The following is a 15,344-nucleotide window of genomic DNA, read 5'->3' as shown; positions in this document are numbered from 1 at the left end:
GCTGGGGCCCCCCATGTTCCAAGTACAGGGCCATTTGCCCTTCAAGTTGGGTCCCTCACTGCTGCCCCGGCTGCCGGGCTCTGCTCTGGGCACAGCTGTGCCCTGGTTCCAGGAAGCAGGGACAAAGAGCAGCCACCCCCACCCCCCCCCACTGCTGCCTTTGCTGTGTTTACCAGTCACCCAGCAACCCTGCCGAGAGCTTTACTGGCTCCGCTTTCACAGCCTGTCCGGCTACTGAACCCCCGGGAAAGGCAAGGCAGGGGAGAAGGTGGGAGGCAAGGCAGCAGGCGGTGCCGGGCTTTCCCCTCACCAGTAGATGAGGACAGGGACTGGGCAGCATCCCCAAGACTTCCTGAGGGGGGTGGGGGACGCACCAGAGTCCTCTAGGAAAGAGGAGAAAGAGGAGCAGGCAGCTGCCCAGGTGATCTTGGCTTGGGACCTGGCTTGTGTCAGAGCAACTGCTTCCTCCCCCTGCTCCCCCCTCACGAAGGGCCGTAAATACATTTAAACACACCTTGCACTGTGTCCCGCAGATGCAAAGGTGTCCCTTGTCACCCATGTTCAACTCCTTCCTCAGAAAAGCCAAGCCAGGAAGAGCAGCCCAGCCACAACTGAGCCAGTCTGTCCAGTGCCCCAATCCCACCTCTCCTTGGCCACCGAAGGGATCCTGCCCACACAGCTACCTACCCCTGCCTGCAGCTGGGGTTTTGGGAGACACAGGACTGGGGTGGGAGCAGTGAGCTGACAAACCCCGATGGCCTTTCACTAGAAAAGGCTAAGCACAGAACAGACCAGACCCTGTGAGCCGTTTGCATGTTGGGAAGCAAAAACAAGCCACTTCCAATCAGCATCAAGTTCCCAAGCCCATGCTTTGCCTCCTGGGAAGACACTGCCAGACTCTGGCAGAGCATGCCGGTTGCTAGCATGCAAGCCAGCCCTGGCCAGTGGCGGGCAGAGCACAGCTCCTTGCCCGGCTCACATCCCACCTGCGCTGCCCCGTGGCTGGGAGCCCCCCGCCAGCAGGTCCGGGGAAGGTCAAGAAGTGCAATGTAAAAATCTGTCAGTGAGAGGGAGAAAGGTCACTGAGCAGTGACTTATGCCCATAATCAGTTTATGGGATTTGTTAACAGCTTCACACTAGCCAGCCAGGAACTCGCTACAACCACATCAGCTCAGCTTTAGCACAGCAGCCCCTTCCCACACCAGGAGTGCAATGCAGAGTTTATTGATGCTCCTCGGTTACCCTGACACAAGCAGCACAGCAGGGCCATTGTAGCACAAGCCCATCTAATAAAAGCCATCAATTAATACTTCCTGGGCAGCCCAAGGGAAGAACGGCCACAGCTGGGTTCCTCGCCTTTCCTCCCCCAGAAGAAAGGGGTCTCGGGAAGGAAGGTGAGCACTTCCAGGATGTGAGTCAGCAGGAATTTCTGGCCGTACCTGCTGTTCAAACAGTGCCATGCAGCAGGGGTTACCCGAGGTCTGAGTCATGTAATGCAAGTGCCAGCCCCGAAGGAACATGAACACACACTCCTGATGCTGTTCACAGACTTCGCCCCACCAGGTAACCCTGACCCAGACACGCCTGCTGCAAACAGTCCTGGCCCAACACCAGCTGCTGCCATGCCAGCAGCCACCGAGGAGGAGGAACAAGCTCAGCCCAAGTCAGAGCTGTGCCGGGGGAAGCCTTCAGCACACAAGACCAAATCTATTTGCTGCCTAAGTGATTTTTCTCAGCTCAGAGGACTTGCACCAGTTTCTAGCTTTAGCTCTCTGCTCTCCTCCCCCACTACCTGCCTGACACCAAGGCAGGCAAATGCTTCCTTGCTCATCTCCGCCCGGCCTGGGCGAAGTCCTACCTACAGCCGCCACCAGATGAAGATTTGGCAAATCCTATCAGCAGGGGCCAGCCAGCTTGGTCCAGCTGCAGGCCAGCAACGAGAAACTGCTTTTGAACACCAGAGCCAGCTGCAAGCCCCAAAAGCTGGCCCTGGGGTCAGCCCCACTGTACCTGCTTGGGGACAGCAGGATTTGTGAAACATCAGTTGTTGTAGTCGTACAGAGATGGGCTGAAGGATCTTTAAAATTACCCACACTGCCAAGAAGCGGAGTTACCAGTTGGTGTACAAACACCATGAGAGAAGTGTGTGCAGCAGTGAGGGCGAGCCAGACAGACATCAGGGTAAGCTATGCCGAGGAGACCAGCCTTAAACCCCAGGGGTTCTCAGTTAAACACATCTGATGGTCTCATTTGGAAAAGTCCCATTGCACTTCTTTGGCATCAGTACGTGCCACAGCAACACATCCAAGGTACAAGGAAGGGAAAGGGAAGATATGTTCATCGTGCCCCTGGTCTGGTGGACCACGAGGTCCCACAAAGCACAGCCGAGTCATGCAAGTACCACTGCCCCACCTCTGCCAGTTATCTGAATTGTGCCAAGTCAAGCACCTGCCCTGTGTATTTGCAGGGCTGTAAAGGGTAAGGTCCACATTTATCATTACACACAGGGGCTTTGACCGCAACAAGGAAAGCTCAAAAGCCAGTCTACCCTGTACGGCAGCATGTACACTCTTCCAAGTCTTCCAATGATCTCAAATTGCTTTCATTCAAAAAAAAGTTCAAAGTCCATCACCTGCAAAGTAGCTCAAGGCTCACTGTTATTTCAAGGGTGGTGGAGAACAGGGAGCAGCGCAGGGAGCCCCGAGCCTGCTCTTTGGGACACAAGCAGTGCACACAGCAGCTCTGAAAGAGCTTCTCTGCCAGCTATGCATATTGATGCTATCCTTCAAACTCAGAGAGGGAAAGAAATGAAGTTAAGACCAGCTGTATTTACAAAAAACAATCCGCATTACCAACAAGAACAAAAGGCTCCTGAAGAGGGAAGGGAAAACAGAACAGTTAGGACTGCGTGTGCTCAGGTACTTCCAGAAGCAGCCCCTGATATCAAAATGCCAAGCTATTCTCTGAAAAAGGAGCTGCATCACCTTCGCGGTTATTTTATGGACAAAAATACTTGGAAAACTAATCACTCAAGCCTGGTGTGAGAATACTCCCTAGCTCCTCCCAATTTCCAGCTACCTGAATTCAGCACTAGCAATAGTTACATCTAAGAACATCTCACATGATGCAAAAAGTCAAGTTAGCATCTTAAAAGATTTCACACCTTTAGCACCAAGCTTTGCAAAGCAGCCGAGCCCACTGTGGTTCCTTTAAAAACAAGGACACAGTCCTGTGTTTTGGGCACAGCCTTCCCTTAACACACCACCTTTCCTTCACAGCTAAAGACAACACAGTCCTGGGTCTATTTTGAAAAGCTTCGTTAATGCAGCTGAGAACGATGAACGTCCTTGTGTCCTAGCACAACAGTCAATCTCAATTCTTTGCATACAGACCTGGTACCACCCTCCCCCCTTCCTGTTTAGCCCTGGATAACAAGGGTCACATTAAAGAGCCATTTCCACATTAGAACACACCATGAACACAGCCCTTCCACTCAGGCCCTATTAGGAGGGTGGGCACTTCCTCTGCGTCGTCCCTCGCCTCATGTTTCCAGAGGCATTAGTGCTCGGAGCAGACAGCTCTTCCTCCCAGCCCATTTTCCTTTTTGTCTGGAGCCTGCCATGCTCATAAACTTGCATTATGACATCAAGCTGATATGAAATCATGATGATTTCACTGCGATTAAGTAACGAGCAGATGGGGCTGACGGAGCTGGCTAAGCAACAAATCTTGTAAATTGGAGAATGCTGTCAGGAGAAATTAAAGCCTTATGCAAAACCAGAAGAATTCCAGCTGGAAGGAACTGCAGGGAGGCATCTAGCCCAACCTCCTGCTCAAAGCAGCGCAGCTACCACTTAGGCGCCTTCACCTCTGCTGCAGTCTGTTTTAGGAAAAGCACAGCACAGAAAGCACATACAAGTTCCTGCAAGTTGTAAGCAACGCACCTGAAAAAGCCAAATGAGAGAACAGGCAGAACAATGCAATAGCAGAGCAAGTCAACATGTAAGCTTGAAAAATAACACCCATACAGACAGAATTCAATAGCAATCAGCAAAAAAAAAATTAGGATGGCACACACTGGACAGGCTTGACGCACCTACCAGAAATGTATCTAGCTTTCAGAGACCAAGTGTTTTCAACACAGCCAAGGCTTGAATTCATCACTTATTACCAATACCCACCACCACGCAGAACAGCAGGCAAGGCAGTGAGAGCGACATTACTAACGTTATAATAACTGAGACCTAGAGCAGCCTGCCCTTCTTTCAGACTTTTATAGGAGGAGAGAAAAAGGCTCTCAATTGCTTGTAGCAAGGAATGGCTTAAATAGGTTAAAAATAATGAACCAGTATGCTGCGCATAGGAGCACTCCACACTCCAAATTAAGCAATCCTTTAAAAGGTGTCCTTAGGATGCCTCTCAGTTGTTATAAGGAGGTTAATAAATTGCTTTGAAACCCTGTACACAGCTCAGTAAGATGATTAAGAACCTGTTGTCACAGCCTAATGTCATTACCTGAATTCTAGCACTTTCCAGGGAGCATGAGGTTGTACTTCTTGTGCTTCATGGTCTCTGTTATAATGATAATTACTGGTAAAGGGCCTGGGACAGCTTGCAGAAGTTTTTGACTTCGCATCAGATCAGTAGGTAAGAGTAAACCTCCCAACACAAAACCTTTGCAGAGCTGCAACCAGAAGTCAAGATCCACATAGTTTTTAATGCTTTCAGTTTTAAGTCTTTGTTACAAACCAAATAGATTATACAGCAAATGAGTGTTCAGTATCACAGCATCTCTTTAAGGAAGGTTGCCATCTTGTTTGTTGTTCAGCATGTCTGGTGCAGGCTGGTTTTCTGCAAAGCAGCACGACACAGCCAACAGTTTAAACTCACACTTCCGTGCAGAAGTAAACTCTATTAACACACCATGTCTGAAAGACTAACTGGACTCCATGCTCCTCTGTAGGACAAGGCTTGCAGTTGTAAAAACTAAAACCAATGCATTTTGACACTCCAAGCATATGAACTGTTCTGGCTTACAGTGCTTATCAAGGGCAGTTTTGCTTCTAAAATTTGACAACCCTCCTCAAAGTCATGAGTAAATTTAATGGACAGAAAATAATTTCTTCTCCTGAAACCAAATGATCTCCTCTGATTTGAGTATCTCATGTCAAAGCCTCCTCAAAGTCATGAGTAAATTTAATGGACAGAAAATAATTTCTTCTCCTGAAACCAAATGATCTCCTCTGATTTGGAGTATCTCATGTCAAAGCAAGAAAAGTAGTGCCAAAACAATTCCAAGCAGCCACTCTGAAAACAGCTGCCAAGAAGGCATTTCACTGATGCTTCTTCCCCTTCAGATGCATTGCCTAGAGAGTGGAAATCATATATAAGGACATAACATAGTATTCTAGATACCAGTTCTTAGAAACATACCGGTTTTCATGAGGCATTGCTTGTAAAGCATCCTTATTTGGATGGGGCAATACTCAAGAGTCTAGAAAAACATCCTAGCCAGAAGAATGAGCTACGTTTCCTCTTCCACCTTCCTGGTAACAGAAGAGAGACCACTCCGACTCAGAAGTTTCCAAATGTGCACCGACATCTCTGGAGCCCGGCAGACTTTTTACCTCCCTGTACTCCCAGATTATCTATACAAACGTTTATTAGCACACAATGTTCTCCAGCTAAAGTTTAACATTTTCTCGGAGCAGATCCTTCTCGTAAAGAGAGTATGCATAGTGACTGCACGAGAGTGCGGCCTTGATCCAGATTACCACTCCGTGATGACAGAGAGCGCACAGTGTAGGTATTATGATCTTGAAGAAACAGTTTTCAAAATGAAAGACCTTTTCAAACAGTAAAAATATGAACTGTGAGCAGGAACTCTGCTACATGCATGGTAACTGTCTAAAAAGCTAACATACAAACAACATTTACACAATAGGCATCTGGCAGCATTTTCAGACATTTTTTTAATTTATTCTGACATGCTATAAAGGAATAAATTACACTGTTAAAGAATTACCAGCAATAAAAGTATTTCTTTCTTTCAGCTGGGCTAGAATAGGAGTGAGAAGGAAGACAGCCTGGGGCAGTAACCAATGTGAACTCTGCATGGTGCGAGGCTGTCTCCAAGAACAAGAGTAAATCTGGTCATATCCACTTCACAAGAACTTGAAAGAAAATGCCTTGGTTTAAAACCATCCAAATACTCCATTCAAATTTTTCTCAAAACTAGCAATCACAAGTCAGTCCAGCCGATGCATGACATGGCAACGCTCGGAGGCTGCCAATACTGGGTCTGCAAAAGATGCCATTTCACTTTAAAAAAATCCAATCTTAGTATAGAGGGCTGGTCTCAAACAACAAGTTATAAAAATGCAAGACTGCCCCTTCCCCCTCAAGGAAAAAATACAAAATTTATTTAAAAACAAAATGAGGAAGAGTTACAACACTAAATCTAAAATGGTTTAGAAAGAAATATGACTTCTTTTGCTTAACAAATGGCCTCGAAACTTGGTTTAAAAACAGGGTAATGTAGATTTCTTAAACTGAATTAACAAGGCAAATTAAAAAAAAAAAATCTCATTTCCTTACAGAAACAGTTTTTAGTTTTTAATGAAGTTGTAAACAAAAAAGCTCCCGCTTCAAAATAAAAACAAAATCCCAGATCATATAGATGTTTACAGTGATTACATTTATCTAAGCAACTTACATACAGGTTCAGTTGTAAGATGTTAACTAAATTTCGTGACAAATATGCTGTTTTTCCTTTTATACCAAGAACATTATAGAGTTAATGCAGAGTCCTAAAGATTATCTAGTAGTCGCTAAGTTTCTCTTAAGTCTTCACTTTAGATGCTGTTATTTCTAGCACAGGTAAGCAGGCAGAGTCTTTCATACGCTTAAAAACTGGAATCTTTGGTTACTACCATGTCAGCTGGCTTGGTATGTTGCACATAGAAGCCAACAACTTTAAGAATGTTTTAAGTGTACAACTTTCAAAACCCAGGGAGGAATAACCAGAAAAGAGTGCACAATTGTGAGCATTTACAATTATCACAACTGTTGCCGAAGACTGTTCATGCCATTCTTCCAAAACAATGAGATCTCATAAGCAGTGTAGTTCAAAGTAAAAAGGTAACAAAAATTGGCATATGCACAATTTTCTCCACTTGTGTGTCAACCATTAGTTAACTTTTCCACTTGAAAAAAATGCAATAGAAAACTGGACACCATGTTTCACTATCTCAGTAATATTCACAATTACAGCTGCTACAACTCGAAGTGCAGCATCATTGACACTGCCCAGAGCCAGTTTATACTGATATTAAGTTCTTTACACCAAGTAAATGGTTGCCCACAGCCACTGGCAAGTGTACGTATGAACTAAAATTTCTAGGATTTGGGGAGTGACAAGTCCTGCTCCGATCTGCTCTGCTTTGTCCCATCCTCGCCATGCTCAGAAACCTGCAAGATAAACACAAGGGCAACTTACTGATACAGGATGAAAATGAGAAACAGCCTTCACAGTAGGAGAATTAAACATCAGTTATGGTCATTCAAAGGGGAAAATGCTGCTCCGTCTCAGAATTGCAGAGTTCCTGGTATCCATTTCCAAAGCTAACCAGCATTTGCCACCACCCTTTAGCTCAAACACACACCTCTCACTCACACCTACTGCTGCACTGGAAAACAGGCTTATGTACCAGCTGGATGCCACATTCTTCAAATAGGAATTCAGACCAACAGTTTGAAAACAAGATGTGTTATTGCCACTAGGAAGCAGGATGTAATTTCATAGGATTGTTTTCTACTTGTCTGCAACGTCTCGTGTTTATATCCTTGAATGTCAAACTGTCATCTGATTGCAGTAGTGCTCTTCAGAGACGCAGTACAGCAGTATCACACAGACAGAAGGAAAAGGAACAGGAATAACTTACCTTACAGTAACTGGTGTTCACTACATGCTCACATGTACGACGTTCTGGGCAACCAGAACAGAAGCGAGAACCTTTGACAGTGACTAGGAACCCAGCATACCTTCTGTCCTTGGAAGGACAAGTGAAACAACTCATGTGACAGGGGAGGTGGGGCGTCAAGAACAGTTCTTTTAAAGTTCAGTACTCCAAATGACAAGTTCAAGACATTGTGGAAAAGGGAGTAAAGGAATACATACATAGATCTCAAAGAACCAGTTACTGCAAGCTAAGCCAGTCTTCTCTTCATGTGACTGCTTATATACTCATTTCTGGTGACTCAGGTAGTAGCACTGTGCTTTAAAGAGATAACAGGAGTCTCAACCAAAGACTACTTTTGCCAAGCAAGTTTCCATTCCGGATGCCCTCTGAACGCACAGTATTCTGTCGATGTATGAATTCATCTGAACAACAGCTCTGAGTTTTTGCAACAGAAATCTCTTCACAGTGAAATACAGATAAAGCTGACCTCAGCTATAGCTTGTGCTGTCATCCAGACAGAAGCAAGTGCAAACAAGTCTTAAACATAGCCTGACAAACATAGCCTGACATTCAATCAAAAAAAAAAAAAAAAAAAAAAAAAAAAGTATCCGGATAGTACCCAGAAGACAGCTTTAACTCTTCCAGAATGGGCTACAGGTAATTTAGAAGAGATTCAACAGCTTTGTTTAAACCCAATCTTAATGCACTGAAGGACAATTCTCTTTATCCAGCACCAGCAATTCTAAAAACAAAAAAAATCCTGCACCAGAATTAAGACAGTCATTCCCAGCTGAGTGCAAATTCACACAGAAACCCCAAGGGATTCCTCAGTTCCACTGGCATAAAGTTGTCCATAACCCTTACTTGATGCATACAACCAAAAGTTACACTGTTTTTCCATTTAGTGTGTTCAGCAGTGAACATTGATTCGTCATTTGAACCACTTTCTCCATCAAAGCAGCCAAAACTAAGTCAACAAAGGAGGAGCATGTTCCCAGTGTGGAAAGAAACAGATCAACTCATTGCTTTAGAAGCCTGGACATTTCAAATGAAAACAGGATCCTGAACCCGAGGACAAAGGACATGCTAACAAATGATATGCTGCTGTTTGTTAGAATACCTCAAATCCAAGGTATTATGGGCAAGAGAATGCCCAACTCTGCTGGATTCAGTAGATGTTGCTCTCTGTAATCTACTGGATTCAACCCACAACATCCCTTGCAAGTCCTATTCAGACTGCACAGAAGTGTTCCCAAACAGCCCAACCGCAGCTGTCAAATGAGATGTTGAGACATTCATGTAGTGCACAAGACTTTGCCAGAATAAAGAACATGCTGAAGAGTTTATGCCAGCATCTCTCTAACAAATCTTCACTATATACAGGACCAGCTCAAACCTGCACATTCATCACTCCCTGTTCCTCTGGGGTGTTACCCAAAACTTTGATAATCTCTATGCTACATGAGGGATACTCAAATTGCTTTATTATTACCATAGCTGCAGATCTGATCAATGGGAGAAGAGTAACTGTACTGTCATACTCTAGGAAGCTCCTCTACTTGAGAGGTGTTCAAACTTTTTCTCTATTAAGTAGCTGCAAAGACAAGCAGTGAAAAGTATTTAGTTGTCAATTGGCTAAATCTCAAGTAGTGAATTCATAGTCTGTTCTGAGAAATACTGCCACGACCATAGGTGTCCAGTGAATGCTAATGGAACTGCTGACAGACTTACAGAACTCTACACTGAAGTGAATTAAAAACATCTCTCACAAATGGAACTGATAGACTTTATCCTGGAGACTGACTGCTTGAGTCAGTTTTATGACTGAGGGAAGCTGACTGTAAGCATTGTTACAAATCACACCTGAACAGCTGCTGCACTGTCAAGAGATCAAGAGCTAAACTTCCCAGAGTCAGCAGAGAAGCTCTGTCTGTTGAAAGAGTTCACCTCTCCCAAGTTCAAAAACAGCTGATCTTGCTGTTACAAAAGACACTGCACAGGGTTCCACAGAGAGACAGGGGGAAAAAAAAAAAAAAAGAGAAAAAGGCCATTGACAGAACAGGCTACCCTGGAAACAAACAGAATATTCAGCCTGAATAACCTATAGGACTCAGTGAGATGGTTTAATATGGATCCAAGTTAAGGCAGCCAGGAATATCTATAGATGAGCACACTATCCAAACAATCTAAGTCATGTAAGTCTCTGGACATTGTTTGAAAGAATTAAGATTTCACCACTCTCCCCAGATGCACATATTCAATAGCACTTTATACAGTATACTGTAAGATTTTAACCAATAAATGCACCTGTAAATTGCTATTTCCAGTACTTTTGTTCAACTGGATATGGTTACCAGAGGGGTATAATTTGATACCATGAAGCCTTTTAAGCCACTTCAGCATAGGCTTTGCTACAGCAGCTACATGAGAATTTAACTGAACTCTGGAAAAAAATAACCAAGTATTTCATTAATCATCAATGTGACAGCAACATAAGCCATACAGCCTCCAGCTTGAGCTTAGCTGGTTTCAGAAAAAATCTTCATTAACAGGCAATATTCCCCACAAAAAGGCATTTAGGATTTTAGAAATCTGGAATCTTTACTTTGACGAAGAGACTAAGCTAACTATTTTAGGAAGGTGGAGAAGTCTTCAGATGTTTGACAAACACTACTTTAATGCTTTGCTGACATTACAGCTTGATCGATCCAAAGGTCACAAGCCTTTTCTTCGTGATAGGGAGGGGAGAGGGAGTCATTCCCCTAAAAGGCTGTTACTCCGTGCAAGAGCCAATGAAATTCTGCTAGAAAAACAGCAACTTCTCCATAGCTATAGCGATGGGCCTCGTTACCAGAGGGCAGTGCGATGAGGAATGTCCATCAAGAAACAGAAATGGTCTATTAAGGTTCAACTGCAAGACAGCTTCCCCATTACTCGTGCTTGTCAGTCAGCTGCAGCTTTGCACTCTGTCACTAAATCATCACTAGAAGGTGGAGGCAGATAATCATTATAATGACCTTTTCTTCACTTACAGTATAGCACTTGGTCAGACACCGCCTGAGCCAGAAGAGTAGCACATTAAACCTCAGAATACTTCACCGGCAAAACAGTATTTCAAGTGCATACAACTTGATTTTTACAGCAGCATCCATTTACAGACCATCACCTCCTGTTAAGACCTTCACTTTAAGCACGAGCCATTGTGAAGAATCCACATTTTTGCCCAGATTACTTCCTTCCCTCCTGCTCTAACAGCCAATCTCTCCACACCCCAACATCGCGCTGGGTTCAGTAGTGGGTTCTGAACTCCAGTCAGAGCTTCTGTATTTTGGGAAGCAATCTAAGCCTGTTAGATTGCTTAGTCTATCAGGAGACTGCTACAAGTCTGCTACGTACTGGTGTTCCAGCTGAAGGAACTGGTTTACAGCCTTCAGTGTTGTAACACCTGTCAGCTCCAGCAAAACAAGTTGGACTCTTTATGCCACAAAGAATCTGACATCTAATGGTATCCTGTGGAAGTTTTTTTTCCTTCAAGAAACCATTCCAGATTGCATCTTGGGAAGACCAGCAGGTATTTTACTTCTTCATTTTTCTGGATGAAGTGTTATATTTTTGGATAGCTATTTTGACTAAAGCCACCTGGCAATGTTTGAATGCTGCCACAATACACGAAAAACAATGTTTTGATAAGTTTATTGCAAACTTCTGCATTTCTTTGACTTCCAAGTCTGCCATGTTAGCTTAATATATAATTTTATACACATAAAAATGATAGTCAAGACAAGAACTTACTGAAGAATAGCAAGTACTAGCAATGCCCAAGTACATAACTTAAACCTAGCTTCTCTACTCTCACTCAGACAGCCTCACTAGCTTCAATTTTATCCACAGCTCATCTTGAAGAATCAGTTTCATTACAAGACTGGCTGTAATAGTCACTTGCTGTAGCAGTTTCATTCTAGAGACTGACTAGACTAACACTGGTAGATTTACATCACAAAAAAAAATTTAAAAAGCTTCTAGAATATGTAAAAAAAATCATATCTGCCTTTTCAGAACTCAGTTTTCAGTTTTTACACAATTACATCTTGAACATTTCACATTTCCCTTTGAAACCATAACCTAGAAACATTAAAAATAGTCAAGAAACCTGAAGCCCCACCCCAGAGCATCCAGATACTTCAGAAAATTGTGACTTGGCAGTCCACAGCAGTTTGGGGTTACTCCTTGATTTAGGCAAGACATTTTGAGCTCACTGGTCCTTTCCTTTAACTCTGGACCAAATGTCTCAATGTAAACCCACTGGAGGAAGCCAGATCATCCACAATTTTCTGTTTCCAATATTTGAGGCATACAGAACAGAAGCAAACCCACAGCACTATACCAGCTGGAACAGAGTAGAACCCAAAGTCTCTAGATCCTTGCCTAGTTAATGAGAATTATCCCTTAGGAAGTGTTAGGTCTAGGATTTTGGATTGTATTATATATTTATATATATATAAAAATATATATATGTATATATAAATAAAAATAAATAAAAATGTCACATTCCCAACACCAAGTCAGTTTCTTGTTTTTGGAAAGTGGTTAATGTGGGAGCAAAAGATGCAGTGGTTAAAATGACCCAACATCCCCAGAAGAAATGATATGAAGAACAAGGACATTTTGGTATAAAGTTAGTAGTCAAATTCTCCAAGGACGTCTTTTGGTTTTGCTTTTTAAATTAACAGCCAAATATATTTTTTAAACCACCTCCTTGATCTAACACTTAAATTGCTGACATTGTCCAAATTAGTGTAATTTTTTTTTTCCTGTAACGTCACTTGGTTCTTGGCTACTAACCTTTCATGTTACTCTTGGATTTGTCAGTTTGCTTGCCTGTGGGGGTTTGGGCCTGCTGCCCCTGCCCACTGGAAGAGGCTGCCTGCTGTGCTGCTTTCTGCTTTAACATTGTCCAGTCGAATGTGTAGTCATATTGGTGGTTCAAGGTCCTAGAAAAGAGTGAAATACTTTACTGTAACACATCATAACTTCCTTATTGCTAATACCAAGCCTTTGCTGAAAACCCAGAACTAGAGGTTAACTCTTTTTGTAAGCTGCTTTGGAGATTATGAATGGTATATAAATGCTAAGTATTACTAACTTAAAGGGATTCTCGAAGCAAGCCCAAATACCATGAAGCAGCATTTTCTTCACTGTTTACGCAAAAGTCTGCATTTGTAGAAGCACTTCCTCACAACCCAGTTTACCCATTTGTCTGTACTGAAGTTCTCAGCTTTTTTTTTTTTAAATATATATAGTTTTAAGGAGAGACTGCAGTATTGTAGATCATTGAATAAAAATTGCTTTGGATTCCAGAAACTTGGAGGTAGACTCTTGAGAGATCAGTACCAGCTCTTCTTTTGACAGATGCTGTTCACTCCACAAGGTTGAGTTTATGGTTCTGGTTTCTCTAACAACCTCAATGAAACAGCACTATTCCCCTCCATTGAAATCCGTCTCCTGGGCACCACTGCTAGTCCCCCATCACCAATCTCCAAATATAAAAAGCTTCAAACAATTCTACCGAGGGGTCAATTTCTTAAGCTACTTGCAACAGAACTGGAAGCATGGGCTCAACCCTCTAGCATTGGTGGTCAGATCAGGCAACGTAAAAACAAGAGAATCTTTTCCTTCAAGTTTAACATTGAACAATATTTTTCAGGTCCTTTAAACAGCTTTTCAAACTCTGAAATGAAAGAAAGTCCCAGAACTCCCTACACGACACACATACGGAGCAGCTTTCTGCAGTGCAAGTCCCACAGAGCAGTTACCAACTGGTAAAGCACTGACAAATTTCTGTACTTTTCCACTTTGAGACTGACCTGAAAAGAATACGGAATAATTGCCTCAGATACATGTAATCTGGTGCCTCTTCAAAGCGCAGGCCACGACAGTAGTTCAGATACATGGCAAATTCTGCAGGGAATCCCTGTAAATCAACAGTGTTAATCATCAAGCCATGGCTTGCAGCAAAAAACTTCTAACAACCCTGTAAGAAGGTAAAAAGCTGTATTTCTGTCTATAATGGCAGAGAAAAACTGGCTGAAGATTCCTAAGTGTGAATTCCACTTTGCCTCTAGGTCTTCATTTATCCTGTATTTCAGAAAGTGGATTTAATCAGCAAGTTACCAGGTACACATTCCTTCCCCAGAATTGTTACCTGATGCATGTTTTGTAATCACAAGTCCTCTGCTACCAAAACCTTCAACATACAACATATTTAAAGCACTTCATTCATCCTAATTAAACCTAGTTCTTATTAACTAGGTCTCTGAAATAAGTAGTAATTGTTTCTCTAAAGATTCCACTCATGTTTCCTTGATAATCTACTTGAGCATACTAGAAGCAAGGTCAGTTACCACTATTAAGTGTGAAGACTTAAACCATGAAAACCTCTTTCAAAGATTCCCTGCTTTACATATTTATACATTTAATGCTATATGAAAGCCTACATGTAAATACGTAATAGCATACAGCATAGTGCTGCACTACAAGAAAGAAAACACAGGGTACAACAGGTCAGCAGTTTGGAAGAGGCTGTCAGACTGTAAGTGTATATAAATGTGCATGACTAGAAAGTGCAATCCTTGGTGCTGCTGTCTGATGTGCAAAAACTACCACGTGTTCTCAAGGACCTTTCTTAACAAGCATGTGACTGCCACAGTTCAAGAGAAATCTTAAGACCTAAAGGATAGCATTGGAAAAACATCATTCTGCAACATGGCTTTAAAGATCACTTGACATCCAATTCCACTACAGCCTCTATTTGAGATACAGAAGACAACATGAACAATCTTGAAGAGGCAGAAACAAGTATATACAGGCAAGCTATACAGCTCTACCTTGGTTTTATTCATCCATGAGGGCACATGTAGAACTTTCACTGTAGAAGTTGAAGAAATGAACAAGCCTCACCTAAGAGAGCTGGAGAACTTGCACAGCCAACAGTCACCAAGAACTGGAATGATGGTGGCATGAGCTACTCCAAGAAACAGCAGCGAATGCCTGCCCTGTTACACACATTCACAGTCCTGCTGGGTGGCCAAACACAAGGCACCCATGACTGCCAGGGAAGTATTATTCAGCAGCAAATGCCATGTGAGACTAATATACTGGCTCTAGTTTTAAAAAAACAAGAAAGAAAAGAACTTCCATTTCACAGTATGACATCACTTGGAAACTCTTACCTTACACAAAACCTCAACGGGAGTGGACATTTTCTTTTCACTAATCTTTTCATACTTTTGCTTCTTTGTTGCAGCCTGTGGAACATGTAGGTCACAATATAAGAGATACTGTGCAACACTGGATTAACAAGGACAGTAGCAAAAAAAAAAAAA

General features: G+C 42.9%; 1 protein-coding gene across 1 annotated transcript in view; it reads right to left on the bottom strand.

The window, feature by feature from the left end:
- Positions 1-5,955: 5,955 nt before the first annotated feature.
- Positions 5,956-15,344, bottom strand: part of CSNK1A1 (casein kinase 1 alpha 1) — a 45,830-nt gene continuing 36,441 nt past the window's right edge. The window contains exons 11-14 of the mRNA XM_019473771.1: positions 15,192-15,266; positions 13,827-13,933; positions 12,805-12,953; positions 5,956-7,471 (exon numbers count right to left, since the gene is read on the bottom strand). Of these exons, the coding sequence (XP_019329316.1) occupies positions 7,464-7,471; positions 12,805-12,953; positions 13,827-13,933; positions 15,192-15,266 (339 nt within the window). The 3' untranslated portion in view covers positions 5,956-7,463. The remainder of the gene's footprint in view (positions 7,472-12,804; positions 12,954-13,826; positions 13,934-15,191; positions 15,267-15,344) is intronic.

The sequence above is a fragment of the Aptenodytes forsteri genome, unplaced genomic scaffold (assembly GCF_000699145.1).
Source record: "Aptenodytes forsteri isolate BGI_AS27 unplaced genomic scaffold, ASM69914v1 Scaffold54, whole genome shotgun sequence".
Lineage (NCBI taxonomy): Eukaryota > Metazoa > Chordata > Aves > Sphenisciformes > Spheniscidae > Aptenodytes > Aptenodytes forsteri.
This window is presented reverse-complemented; position numbering and strand designations above follow the sequence as displayed.